At 38.3% G+C, this 13,780-nt stretch overlaps 1 protein-coding gene across 1 annotated transcript in view; it reads right to left on the reverse strand.

Moving 5' to 3' along the window:
* Positions 1-5,384: 5,384 nt before the first annotated feature.
* The window catches only part of LOC116311487 (basement membrane-specific heparan sulfate proteoglycan core protein-like), a 681,374-nt gene continuing 672,978 nt past the window's right edge, over positions 5,385-13,780 (reverse strand). The window contains exons 13-26 of the mRNA XM_039599749.1: positions 13,382-13,672; positions 13,007-13,282; positions 12,550-12,858; positions 11,271-11,531; positions 10,468-10,716; positions 8,614-8,721; positions 8,439-8,454; positions 8,268-8,359; positions 7,828-7,878; positions 7,647-7,709; positions 7,465-7,524; positions 6,035-6,097; positions 5,892-5,954; positions 5,385-5,791 (exon numbers count right to left, since the gene is read on the reverse strand). Of these exons, the coding sequence (XP_039455683.1) occupies positions 5,784-5,791; positions 5,892-5,954; positions 6,035-6,097; positions 7,465-7,524; positions 7,647-7,709; positions 7,828-7,878; positions 8,268-8,359; positions 8,439-8,454; positions 8,614-8,721; positions 10,468-10,716; positions 11,271-11,531; positions 12,550-12,858; positions 13,007-13,282; positions 13,382-13,672 (1,910 nt within the window). The 3' untranslated portion in view covers positions 5,385-5,783. The remainder of the gene's footprint in view (positions 5,792-5,891; positions 5,955-6,034; positions 6,098-7,464; positions 7,525-7,646; positions 7,710-7,827; positions 7,879-8,267; positions 8,360-8,438; positions 8,455-8,613; positions 8,722-10,467; positions 10,717-11,270; positions 11,532-12,549; positions 12,859-13,006; positions 13,283-13,381; positions 13,673-13,780) is intronic.

Consider the following 13,780-nt stretch of genomic DNA (forward strand, 5'->3'; position numbering starts at 1 on the left):
GGAATGGACTAACACTGCACCCATATCTCTGAGTCATCCACCCGTGATTTCTCCCTCTTATTGTGTGTTTTGAAAGTGAAAGTCACTGATAAGCCACCACAATATCTGGGTCCAGAATATGAGAGTACACTCATCCAGCTCTGAAACACCACAGATCACTGTCAGATCTGCGACGTACAACATTTAAGTATCTGTCAAACTGCTACAATTAATGCGGATTAGAAAGACCGGAAATATTTAGGCTGATGTCTGAATTGTGCAGCATAACATAGTGTAACGACTGTTAAAGGTTATTTTGCTGTGATAGGTTGTGTATCTCTGTGCACTGTTGCTGTTTCTTTAAGAGACATGTTTGTTTGTGCTGCAGTAAAAGTCAGTGAGTGTGGTTTATTTTTTAGAGACAGAAGTAATAGTCACTCACCTCAGCGTGAGGGCTTTCTTTCCCTTTTTATACTTTTAGGCCACACGTTGAAACTCATAGCCACGAGTTTCTCTTGTTTTTGGTGAAACCTTGGACTTGTCTCCAAGTCTTCCAGCAGAGATCATCCAATCGGATCCTTTTAGGGAATCGGACCTCTAAACTGTCAGCCGTCATGAGACAGGACCACCAACAGATACCTCTTTCCACATTTATCTTCGCCTGTGTTATCACTCCGCAACAAACTTGATGAGCACCGGACAAGTGTCAGGTTCCCGAAGGAGTAAAACAGCGCCTGTCTGCTTGTTGTAATGGAAACTTAAAGAACAATGATGTGTTCATGTTGAAGTCAGAAGTTGGAATTTTCAGCTTAAACGCCCCATCAAGACAGCTACCAAGTCAATAAGCTCCACCTGCCCTGACTTAATGGGAATGGCAGATGAGGAAGGAGGAGGAAGGAGGAGAGCTGAGTGACTTTTATACAAAATGATTGATTACATGGAAATAAGAACAAACTAAGCATTTTGTGTTTTATGATCTTGGATTATGTTCCTTTGGACTCCCTTACAGGCTAATTATGTCACAGGGGGGAATCAAACTGAAGAAGAAAAGTAGGGTCTAAAGAGCCAAACCACAGAGAGGGATAGGTCTGAGAGCAGGAGTGGGAGTGTTGGTGTTCATGAAATAGTGTCTAAATTTGAAGAAATTTCTTGTTACATTTAAAGATGTGAGTGAAGAGGCTCAAGATGTACAAACAGCGTAAAGATGAGATGGGAAATGTGTTGAATATGAAAATGTTACTGAATGGGAATATTCTTGATTTCTATAAGAGAGTAAAGGCACTGAAAGTGATTTGTTCCCAGTCAGGGTAAAAACTGACTGATATGAGCCCTGAGAGTCTGAAAGTGCTGTGTTTAAAGATGTAGAAGCAGCTGAGGTCAAGATTGTAGGTTTAAAGAGTCGGGCACTGCTGTATTGTTAGCATTCAGAGACGATGCAGTTACAGTGAGCTTGGGGTACATGAGCTATCATATTAGGCAAATACCAGCAGCCTCCATTGTGATGCAGTGTTTTGGTCCTGTAGCAGCAGTGTGCAGTATTTTCTTAAACAAGTAAAAAATAAATAAATAAAAGTTTAAATCTGTAAGTTTGGTCAGCAGCTGTGGTTCCAGAGGAGATCTTTGGGGTTAGACCAGGATCTCTGAGTTTAGGGTTTCACTACAGTTAGCTACAATAATGCCATAAATTCACAGTAAATGGTGGGAAATAACACCAACAACTATATAGTGTATTATGCAATACTACAAAACCCCTGTACTGTGGTGTTTCATTGGCTACTTTAAAAAAAGGGATATCAAGTATTACTCAAACAATGTCTTCAGCATCTGTAGCCCACTACACCCCAGATGGTTCAATGATGCCAGTAAACTGAGGACTCATCATCTCCATTGTCGCGCTGACCTAGTAGGTGTGGCTGTTACTCTTCTCTTCCTCCTCCTGCCCACTACCTGCTCTGTGCTGCTGCTGATTAGACCTTGTGTGCAACCTACAACTAAGCGCGGCCTGGTGTGCACCGCTCCGCCAGGTGAGCTGAAGCAATCAAGGGCGGGCGTGCCTAGTAGACCTTAAAATGCATGCAGCAGTCATTTGACCTGGGTGCGACATACTGAGAGGACAGCACACAAAGCACAATCCACTTTCCACTGTGAGGAAGACTTTGAGCTAGACAGGATATCGGTAAGCTCTTGGACTCATATTTGCTGCTTATATGTTTGGGAACCCCGGAAGCTCAATTGTGGAAATGTATTTATGCTTTGGGAAATAGTTACTGCATTTAAGTTTAAAAAATTATATTGATATTAAAATGAATGTTTAAGTTTGAATAAATTGTTTATGTAGATAGTGTTTCCCACAAATTTGTTAATTAATACTAAAAATAGCTACCCTAAATCCATGGTTAAATCTTAAAACTAGTGTAAATATGTTTGGTTTAATTTAAGGAAAATAATTCTTTGTAAAAGAAAATCCCTGATTAGTCTCTATTAAAATATTTGCAAACTTTAAAATGTATACTTCAAAACTGTAATTGTTTATAAAAAGTGTAAAATGCAAGGTAGACACATTTTGTGTATTTAAGAACCAGTTTATTTCATCTTCGTTTGTTCGAAATTACTCAGCTCTGTGATTAAAAACCAATGAATGTAAAACTAAAACTGGGTTAAATGATAGTTTAGCTAAAGCTAAACACTTTTGTCTGTTAAATGGCTTTACTGAAGTGTGTATATATTTTTGTTATTTATTTGTATTCTGTATAATGCATTTAATTTATCTGACTGATTAATGAGATGTTCTTTATTTTTTTTGTGTTCAAAGGTTTTTCACCTATCTAGCAAAACAGCTACCTACCTGAATGAACCTGAAACTGGTCAAAAATAGAGTGAAATTCCAAGTCTGGTCACCTCACAGACAGAACACTTGACATCCATCCACAAACATAAGTGTCTTCTGGGTTGTAACACTTCTCACATGCTAAACTGCTCCAAAAGTCTTTTTTATAAATCTTCTTTCATTTGGAAACATTTTGACTTGTTTCGACTTACTGATCACAGTCCTGTCAAAGCAGATCATCAGATTCATTATAATTAAGCTGTTGAATGATCAGCTCATAAACAAAGATATTTTCATGTTTTCAGTGTTTTCTCCATCCAAGCTCATCCCAAAGTCCAGACATGCAGTTGACTAGGAAAGACATCTGATCTGAATGTGCTGCTGACTCTTTGAATATTGTGATTTCCTGATGACCAGCAAAAAAATGTCTGGAAAACATGCAGAATGTTTAGAATGAAGTAGACTGTGGAAATGTGCAGTCAATGAAGGTTATATTAGGAGACACCTGGTCCTGGTCAGATGAACCACTTTAACTGGCTCCTTTCTTTTTAGCACACAATGATCATTTTAATCTGTGTTTTATTCTCATTAATTTAAATGGACTCAGTTAACAAAGGACCAGTATAGCAGTAAAAAAGCACAATGGATGTAAACAAACTTCAGATTAAATTAAGACATCAGCCTAAAGAGCAACATAACAATGATGTCACATAAAAGAAGCAATTATGAAACTTTGTAAACTACAGATCTGCTAAAATAATGAATCAGTCAACTAGACTTGATAATTACAATATAACAAGACGTTGAAATGGATGTTATTTATACAGCAGTTTAACCTGAAAAGAGGACGTTACTCAAGTGTTGAGGGATTATTTACAGGTAACATTTAGTGCACAAAAAAATGTGTATGGATAAACTGCACACATGCATTCCTGGGATTACTGTTCCAGAGTAATGCAATAAGAAACCAGCAGGTGGCAGCAGTGTGCTGGTTAGCACTGTCTCCTCGCAGCAAGGTCCTGACTGGGTTTTCCCCGGGTCTGCGTGGCCCCTCTCCGGGAACTCCAGCTGCCTCCCACAGCCCAGGACCTGCATGTTAGATTAACTGGTAATTCTAAAGTGGTCGTAGGTGTGAATGTGAGCCTGAACGCTTGTGTGTCTCTGTCTGATAGTCATATGACACAATTGTGACTTGTCCAGGTGTACACTGCTTCTGGATTGAAGAGTAATAATATTTTAAAAACAAACAGACAAAGAAAGCAGGGGCCCGTTCTTCGTACCTCGCTAAGTAAGTTAGCCGGATTTGATTGTTGACGATTTCGCGTGATCTTGGATCGTTCGGTTCTCCGAAGCTCATCTGGGACTTGCTGTCATAGCAACAGATCCGTAAGCGTAAACCTGCTCGGGAGCAGGTTTACTTTATGTAAACAGGATTAGATCGCGGCCACTCAGGTATGTCCGCTGCAGTTATATGAAAGCAACAGCGATATTTCGCCACTGTTTTACCATAAATAAATATCATCAATGTAACTAAATATAATGCAGCATTTGATGCTTTTATTGATTTCATACAGATACATACAGGTCATTTCCGAAAAAAAGGGAAATGTACTCTTAATCATTCTATGTCATGTAGTAGATCATGTCAGATGCAATTCATATTTTAGGGTAGTGTAAGTAAATTACTACGTGCAATCAAGATGAGAGACCACGGCTATAAAAGCGAAGGTGGATTAGGGAAGTCTGTCGCAGCCATGTCCTGTTCGTTTGTACGCGAGCAACCCATTGTGGAAGGTGCAAGATTGATAAGGAGAGTTTTCAGAATTCAGCGTATATTGCGGGATAGACAGGATATATATATATATATATCTCAACTTACTGTGCATGCTTCAGTCACCCCTTGCATGGGAACAGGTAGAAGTGATGGAGTGTTATGTAAAACTACACACAAAAAACCCCACAATGTCAATAAATGTCACAGTACAAAAAGCCGGGGTGTGACGAGGGGGTGCAGGACCACCACCTGTCTTTATTTGCTCTGCCCTTTTCTTGGTTGCTGTTATAAACAAACAAACAGATTATTTCCGGGTCTCTTTTCAGGAGACTAAAAGCAATATAAGTGATAAATATTACCATTCTGTAGAATATTCTTATATTTCACTTTTACTTGTTCCCATGTTCTAGTGGGTCCTGTTGTGGCTCTAATGTGGAAGAGGATATGATGTAATATAATATAATGTGGTATAATATAATATCACATGATATAATGTAATATCATGGATCACTTACGAGTTTAATTTGTCAGCAACTTTCTGCCAGCCCTCTCTCCTTGCTTTTGCAGCCTTTGCAGTGTTCCCCTGCGTTTTAATTAAACTCTGAAACTCCTGATATCCCTCAATCAAGAGTTCTTGCTCTGCTGCCGTAAAATACTGAGCGCGCTCCTTCGACATCTTCGCCGACCAATCACAGGGTTGCCGATCAATGTTTCTACTATCCATGCGTAGCCCCTTTTAAGCCACCCAGTGATCTCAGATTACTTCATCCAGCTATACTAATCGTCAACAACAGGTGTGTTCGGAGAACCGGATTAGCGAGCTCAAAGTTAGCGCGATGATTTGATCTTGGATGTGTCATTTGATCTTGGATGTAGTAAGCGAGGTACGAAGAACGGCCCCAGAGCTACACCTCATAGTTATTATTGCTATTGCACTTGCTGTTGGCAGAGGATACATTCAAAATTTTATATTAAAGCTTAAAAATGAATAAAAATATCAGCTGAATATAAAGAGCAAGGATCTGAAACAGGACACATCTCTGTGTGCTTTATGCTAAGACACAGTACCAACTCTATATCATATTATTATTCAATATCATCTTCATAAACACTAAAAACTGAGTGTGTCTGATATTTGGGCAGCAGAGGAGCAACAGTGGATTCATAAAATGCTTCTTCTTGGCTTTGCTGCTGCAGCTCTCCTCACTGACCTGTAAGACAAACACACAAAGAACAGAAATGTCCAACTTTCAGGATGTTCGCCATTTAATAACTTGAAGATTAACTCATCCTGCACAGAAGCATAATTACCAGGAAAGCTTCCTAATGTGACTTCAGAATAAACTGCTGCATCTGCTGCAGGACTTGATTTTCCTGTGAGTGGAAAGAAGATTTTAAGACCAGATAAACATGTTGAACAACATTCACTGGAGGTGATGGCAGACTTTGTTTACCTGCTTTTTTCTTGGCTTTTTCTTTTTTGGGGCGTTTGACCTCAGCATACATCAGACTGTCCTCTAAAAGAGAAGTCAGAGCTCAGGATACATTTGATCAGCAGGTATATGATACAAAGCTGTTGGATTTAAACTCTGCAGATTTGTCAGCTGCAGCCATTAACAGCATTAATGCCACACTCCCCTTAATGATTCTCGCTCTTTGTAGTTTCACTAGGTCATTACTTTAGCTGCCAAGTAAAGAACAGACTACTTCAAGTGCTAAGCGCAACATGTAAGAACTATTAACTGGATGTAATACATCACAAGGTTTCCTTTACTGTTACAAGAAAGTTAACAATTTAGAATTTTGAACAGAGGATATTTTATTTAAGCAAATTAGCAGGGACAAAGCAAAATCTTAATCAACTAGTAATAATCACTTGATTCATTCACCTGAATTTTATCCAAATATAACTAATCTACTCTGTGCTATTGCTGATTTCAGATATAGTGTTGAGGTGAGGAGAGGGGTAATCAGTGCTGCACTCCTCTCCATCCTGTGCCTGAAAGTCCAAATGAGGAAGCAGTAACCCAGTACAAAGTCTTCCAACTCTTTTGAGAGACAAAAAAATAATTATTTCAGTTCATAAGTCCACAGTGATTGGTCAACTGAAACTTTTGACTGTGAACTCCACAGTGCTTTCTTCAGATGTTGCTGATGTTACTCATCTGCAGCAAACTAGAGAAAGAACCTCAAACCTTCCTAAACAGCTTCATTTATACTCATGTGCCTGTCTGCATCACTCCCTTCTTTCATCCCTATACTCATATTTTCTATGCTCTGCATCTATTCCACATACACACGTTTTCATGCTATTGGCACATCCAATATTTTCCTGTATCAAACAAACAGCTTAAACACTCTGCTGTGCCTCCAGTGATCGAGCACACTCAGATTATGTGTTTTATTTGATAGTGTTTGGTTTTGTGATCGGTGGTCTAGTTCAGAAGCTATGGATGCTGTAAATCCAGTTGAAAAGTGGACTTTTCTGCCTCCCTGATTAAAGACTTTAATAAAAGGCAACCTAAAAGATTAACCTGTGATCTGATGAAGAGACTGAACTCAAACTGTGGAAGAAGTTGTTTTGAGTTCTTTGCAAAACTTCTGACCTGCTGTGTTTCTGAATCACTCAATAAATTTGTTCTCCAGTGTGTTTGAGTGCTTTGAATGACAACAACACAACAACACAGTATCATTTTAAACAAATACACCTGACTTAATGACTAACCCACCAAAACCCTAAATGACTGCAGATTAACTCTGCTGATGTGTAGTAGCTAAGCTTGGTAAGTGAATAACTAAACTCCATGTTGACCTATAATTAGCTGCAACATAATGAAATGACACATTTCAGTACAAACACTGAATGAGACTGTTGTGACTGTACCTGCAGCTCCCGTCTTCACCTCAGAGTAAACAGCACTCTGCTCTGGTTTATGATGCTTCCCTGTGAAGATCATCAGAATATTTAACATGAGGAAATAATTAACTGTTAAATATTTTAAAATATTTATTTATTGTATTTTTACATTACATTTGCATTTAATTGCACATGCGTTATGTACTTACGCTTCTTTCCAAAGTTTTTAAATTCAGTAAGAGCGTATGTGACATCTTGATGTTCATCTGATCCTGAAATGTTCATATTTTAGTTACAGGATTGTAAAAATTTCACATGGAATTAGTTTCATTAAATCAAAAACAAGTTTCATCTGTAACTGCTCTGTGCTTTTCAACACATATACTGCACCATTTCTGTTGTCTTCAACCAGCGTAACTGAGTCATAGATGTGATTGGTACCTAAAAAAAGACGAACCAGGGTCAAATTAATAATTGAATAAAAAACTAAAGTTTAAATTATTTTGTTTAAGTCAAAACCAGGACTATAAGATATTTTCAAACCATGATCCCATAATGTTGTTACTGTTTGTGTTGTTATGATATGAAACAACAACATTGTGGATTTTTTCAGTTGAGTTAAAGATACAATCAGGCTGTAAAATCCTGTTTGTTTCTCATTTTATGTGCATGTGTCAGTTTGCTGTTTGGATGTTTGTCCAACTGGATTTTGACAAACGTTCTTTGAAAAACTGCTGAACACAAAATGAACCTAAAAACTGTTCCTGTTAATGAAGACAGATATAAAAGTCAATATTAATAATGATGATAAAGATGCTTTAAATACTGACCAGGATGAAGAGAGTTGTATTCATGAGTTTCATCCTGGTTGACTCCATGATTTGTGGAGGAGCCCGGACTGTGACTCTCAGACTGGATCGACCTAAAACATGAAATAAACACAATAAACTCAAAAGTAACTGATGTTTGTTTAAAATAATAATAAAAAGTATTTTACCAACCTGGTGAAGCAGGAATCTGTGAAAGAGACAAATGTTATTACACATGTTTGTCATGTATAAATTGTTCCACTGATATTTTGTGTCATGAGATCAGAATACATGTATATGTGTGAATAATTAAAGTGTATGTAGTAAATAAACTCTCTAATACAGCATGAAAAGAAGAGGCTCTTACACTTGGACTGTCTGCAGCGATACAACAAGAGCAGGAGAATAATAATGAGAGAGACTCCACAAACCAGTCCAACCATCAACCACACAGGAGATGAACTGTGTCCAGTTACTGTAACAACAAAGAATAATTAATTAATAATAACATGTAAAAGAAGCATTCTGAGAGCACAAATCTCTGCTAAGGCAGCTCACTCTGTTGACAGTATTTACTTTCAAAGAAAAAAATATTATATTTTCAGTGTATTTTGTTTTATTTGTACTGTGAGAAGTTTGTAGTGAAGTAAAAATAAGTCCAAAGGCAGATATTTTTCACCTATAAATGAGTCTATCTACTGTGTGTGTGAGTGTGTGTGTGTATGTGTCGACCTTAACTGCACTCAGTTTCACCTCTCACCTCACCAGCCAAAACTTGCAACCTTTCCACCAGACTGAAGGCCCGCACGTACACAACTGAAACTATATGTGTAATATATTGAATAAATGTTTTACTCAAATGCCACTACTCAAAGGTTAATCTTATATAAAATCCTTACATATAAGATTAATCATTATATAAAAATATAAATGGATAACAGATAATCAAGAATAACATGATATAAGTGTGTTGTAAGCGTGCATGCAATCTTTCCCCAGCTCTAGTCAACCTCACAGTAGATTGGCTAATCATAGCGCCAGCCAAAAGCTCTTGACCCTCAATTAACGGACTGAGCCACAACTCCTTTAAAGGCACAGAATGCAATGTGTATAAAAATGATTATAACCATTCCTGCAACAAAGGTTAAATGTTGCCAGTATGTTTGCTCTTCTCAATGTGGTCTGAAGCTATATCCTGTTAATACAATATGTATGCTGTTGATTATATGATAGCAAAGAACATTTTCCTTAACCCCACACAACAAAGGCAGATGTGAAATGTAAAAGTGAGGTCAGAGGTCAAACAAATGATATTTTAAATCTTTATACAGTATTTTCTATATGTTGACAAGACACAACACCTTTGTAAGAATCATAGTTTCTGTGTTATAAGGATTTTTATTGAGTCATAAAGTTGACCTTGAAGACCTCGGTGGATGTGAGCCAAATGTTAATGGATAGTTAACATGACTGCAGCTCGTCAGTGAGGTAACCAGGCAGGTCTGCTGGGATCCTTTCTAGGAAAATAAGATTTGTATGCTAACAGATTTTCCCCTTGTTTCAGTGCCTTCCTGCTTCAAGATTCGTTTTCATGCCATCATTCACCTCCAGTCAGACGCCTGCCACCTTGGATCATTACCCCCCTATTCACCACCACCGCTGCCCCCCTTAGAGCCTCTTCCTCACTTGCCTGCCTGCCCACCCTTCAGCAGTTTCCACAGACCTCTGCCTTCATCCTTTACTCCCACCTAGTCTGGACTCCAAGTAAGTCATTGTTGCAGCCACTTTATGAACACTCTCTGTCTTGTCACATTCCCTCTCAGATTTCCTGCCCTAACTGCTCTCTCCTCTCCCACAGATCTGCCGCCCTCACGCTGTTATGTCCGCTCCTCTGGCCTGTCTCTCTCACCTCAGTTAAGATGTTTTTGTAGGACTCGCTCCTTAAGTTTAGGTTCATTTATGTTTTGTTCTTGTTGACTGAGTCAAAGCTCACAATCTGTTGCGATGTGTGTTTTGCTGTTTTCACCTGAGTCCCACACATGAGTCCTGAATCACAACGATATTAAACCTGACAATATAGAGATATTACAAAACATAGTTTTATAAAGTTCTGACTAAATAGACCCAGGTGGCTTCAAACATTAAAAGAGATAATATGATGTTATTTCTCAGTCATGAAACTCATTTACAGAAACACATCAAATGTTTTGATCCTGCTCACCTTTAACTGACATCCAGCTCTGTGCTGACTCTCTTCCTGAGGACTGACACTTGTAGAAACCTTCATCAGACTTTGACACTGCAGAGATCTTCAGCTCCCCTCGGGTATCATTTTGAATAAGTTTGTCATTGTGATAGAAAAACACATTGGAAAGTATTTTTTGTGTTTTCAAACTGCAGCTCAGACTAACAGAAGCTCCCTCAGTCACAGGATGAACAGGACTCACCAGGATAGGACCATTACCATCATCTGTGAAACAATCAAACATATTGTTTTAGTCAGACCAGCTGGTGCAAACCTTTGAGAAAAAGCTGTGAGTCGTGTCTCATGATCTACATGCAGACCTGGTTTTCTGAGTGATTATGAGGACTGGAAATATAGTTGGGATGTTCCCTGCAGGAGTCAGATTATTGATGGTGACGTTATTGAATGGTTAAAGGTGAAATTGTAAATCTTTGTATGTTTGTGTTATTTCGCATGACGTGTTTCCCAAATTTCTCTGAATTAAGACATTAAAAGTTCATCTAATCTGACGACAGAGATGTTGAGCTTTTTTGAGTTTTATTCTGACAGAGAAAAAAAATACTGTTGGCAAATTATGACAAACTGGATTATGAAAGGATGAAGAGAAATTAGACCAAGAACCAAGAATATTTTGATGCTTCGTTGCCCGAAATTGTCTGAAATTCTCATTTTTGTTTGTTTTGCCACATAGAATTACTTCACATACAGCAAAGCTGGGACAAATGTTCATGTGACGTCTAAATCATTCAGATCCAAGAAGTAAATGTATAATAACATACTCTGTACAGTGATGTTGACTGCACTGATGAACTCTCCTGATCCAGACTCACACCAGTACACTCCAGTATCTGACTTTGATGTGTTGATGTTACATGTGGATCCAGTCATTCTCCTACAGTCAGAGTACAGTCGGCCGTCCTCAGAGAACTTCCTCACTCTCCACTCAGTGAAGTTTCCCTCACAGGTCAGTGAGACAGAGTCAGAGGTGAAGTGTTGCACTCTGTCAGGACTCACTGTGAGAGACGCTGCTGAATGAACATCTGGAAACAACATGCAGTGAAGAGACAAAGCTCACAGATGTTAGGATTCAAAATATCACAGTGAAAATATTTGTTTGAAGCTTTTTTTTTGAAAATCAAATTTAATAGTTCAATATGATAAAGTGTTTGTTTGGTGAGACAACACTGAGTCTGACAACAAGCCCTGAATCACACAGACAGTCAAATCAATGGAAAACAAAGGAGCCGAATACTGACATGTTTAAGATGATCTAACCCACATGCTTTATCTGCTGGCAGCTCATGTAGAGCTTGGTACACGTCATGTGACATCATGAGCTTTGAGTCATCACTCTCAGCATTATCCACCTGATACAGATCACTCTGAACACACTTCAGTCATTTGCTGTAATGTTTCTGTCATAACTCTGTGATATTGTCTGTTTCACAGATTCCTTCTACAGTGAGATATTTTGCAGCAGCAGGACCAAAACTAAAAACCTTTGAAGGATATTTTAAATGAACAATAACAGCAGCTGTTATTTGTGACGTCTTCTTCTAGCGTCCATCTGTAGTCAGTGTTTTTCTTGTATTTGTCAGAGCTGTTAACCTGCCTGCTGACATCTTTGTTTCTTTATTAACTATATTTGACTTTTTTATCTGAACACCTACCTGAGCACTAAACAAAGAGTCTTAACTGTGTAAATCCTGTCTGTGCACTAAGTAAAAATAATCAGTACAAACAGTAACATGAGTTTAAATATCAAAGTAAAAGTATTCAAAGAGAAAACATTTAAAATCTCATAGATGTCTTTTGTTTTTCATGTTATCACATTAAATAAAAACTGAAAAATAAGAAAAGGAATCAGAGAAATTCAGTTTGGTTTGATCACAGAGAGAAAAGAAAATATTCAGGTCAGTTCTTCTTTTGTAAATCATATTGATGTACACTGATCTCAATGGTCGTCATGGAAATAAGATTTTAATGGTCTAAAACCTGGTGAATAAAAATGATGAGCTAACATGAGCTCATTGAAAGGACAGAGAGAAACAAACTGACCTGCAGACCAGACAAACTTTGGTTGACTGTGATCAGTGTGATACTCTGGGTCTCCTCTTCCAGCTCTGCACACATATCCTGCTGTGTGTGTCTGTCCATGAATGATGTAGGAGTCCTGTGCAGTCCCATTGCCATCAGGTAGCAGCTCATAACTGGAGGATTTATAGTTGTATGTTTTAAGATCAGGAACAGCTTTATACCAGTAGAAGCTCCATCCTGCAGACTGATGTTCAACCTCACAGTTCAGAGTTACTGAGGCTCCAGGACTCAGCCATGATGGAGACACAGTGAGGACAGGACGGGGTTTATCTGTTCAACAAAGATTTTCTCTCAGTGAACATGTAGTACAGTCTCTGAACAGTGAGCTCAGTTTATACAAAGAATAATAATCTCAGTCTATATGAACAGAAACACATTTTACAAAGTGTTCAAACAGCTTAAAGCAAATATGACTTACTGTCAGAAACTGTCAGTGTGACTGAATCACTCCACTCTGTTGTGTTATGCTGTGAACTTTTCATTCTGCCCTTACAGCGATAGTTTCCACTGTTGGATGATGAAGCAGATCTAATCCTGTATTCATTTTGATTTGGAGGTTTTCTGATGCTGTTTGTTTCCCACTCATAATCCCACTCAGTGTCTCCTCCATGGATCTCACATCTGACAGTGATCGTCTCTCCTCTGTATATCTCAGACCAGTTTGGATACAGAGTCACAACAGGCCTGTTTGACACTGTTAATGTTCAAGAAAGTACAATAAAAACACACGAATGACAAAAGGTTCAGTTACCATCAGATGTAGTGATTTGTAGGAAGTTACATTTAAACTCACCAGTTGTGTCAATCCTGACTGACTCACTGTCCTCTGTGTAGTAAACATGTTCTCCTCTTCCTCCTCTGCACCTGTAGTATCCTCCCTCTGAGACACTGATTTGTCCATTTGATAGAAAAACTGCATCACGTAAGGTCAAAAGTTTATAATACCTGTCATATCTGTACCAGTAGTATTTCCATCCAGAAGATGATGATGATGATGATGATGGGTTCACAGAGCAGGTCAGGGTCACACTGCCTCCTACTGGAACAGCTGTCCTATCAGCTCTCAGTTCAGCCTTTGGTTTCGCTGCAGTTCAGTTTAGAACAAGAACATAAAAGTAAAAATGACTGAATCAGAACAATTTAAAGAACTGGATGGAAATATGTAAATGATCAAATATCACAAAACCATAGT

This window comes from Oreochromis aureus, linkage group 3 (assembly GCF_013358895.1).
Source record: "Oreochromis aureus strain Israel breed Guangdong linkage group 3, ZZ_aureus, whole genome shotgun sequence".
Taxonomy (NCBI): Eukaryota; Metazoa; Chordata; class Actinopteri; order Cichliformes; family Cichlidae; genus Oreochromis; species Oreochromis aureus.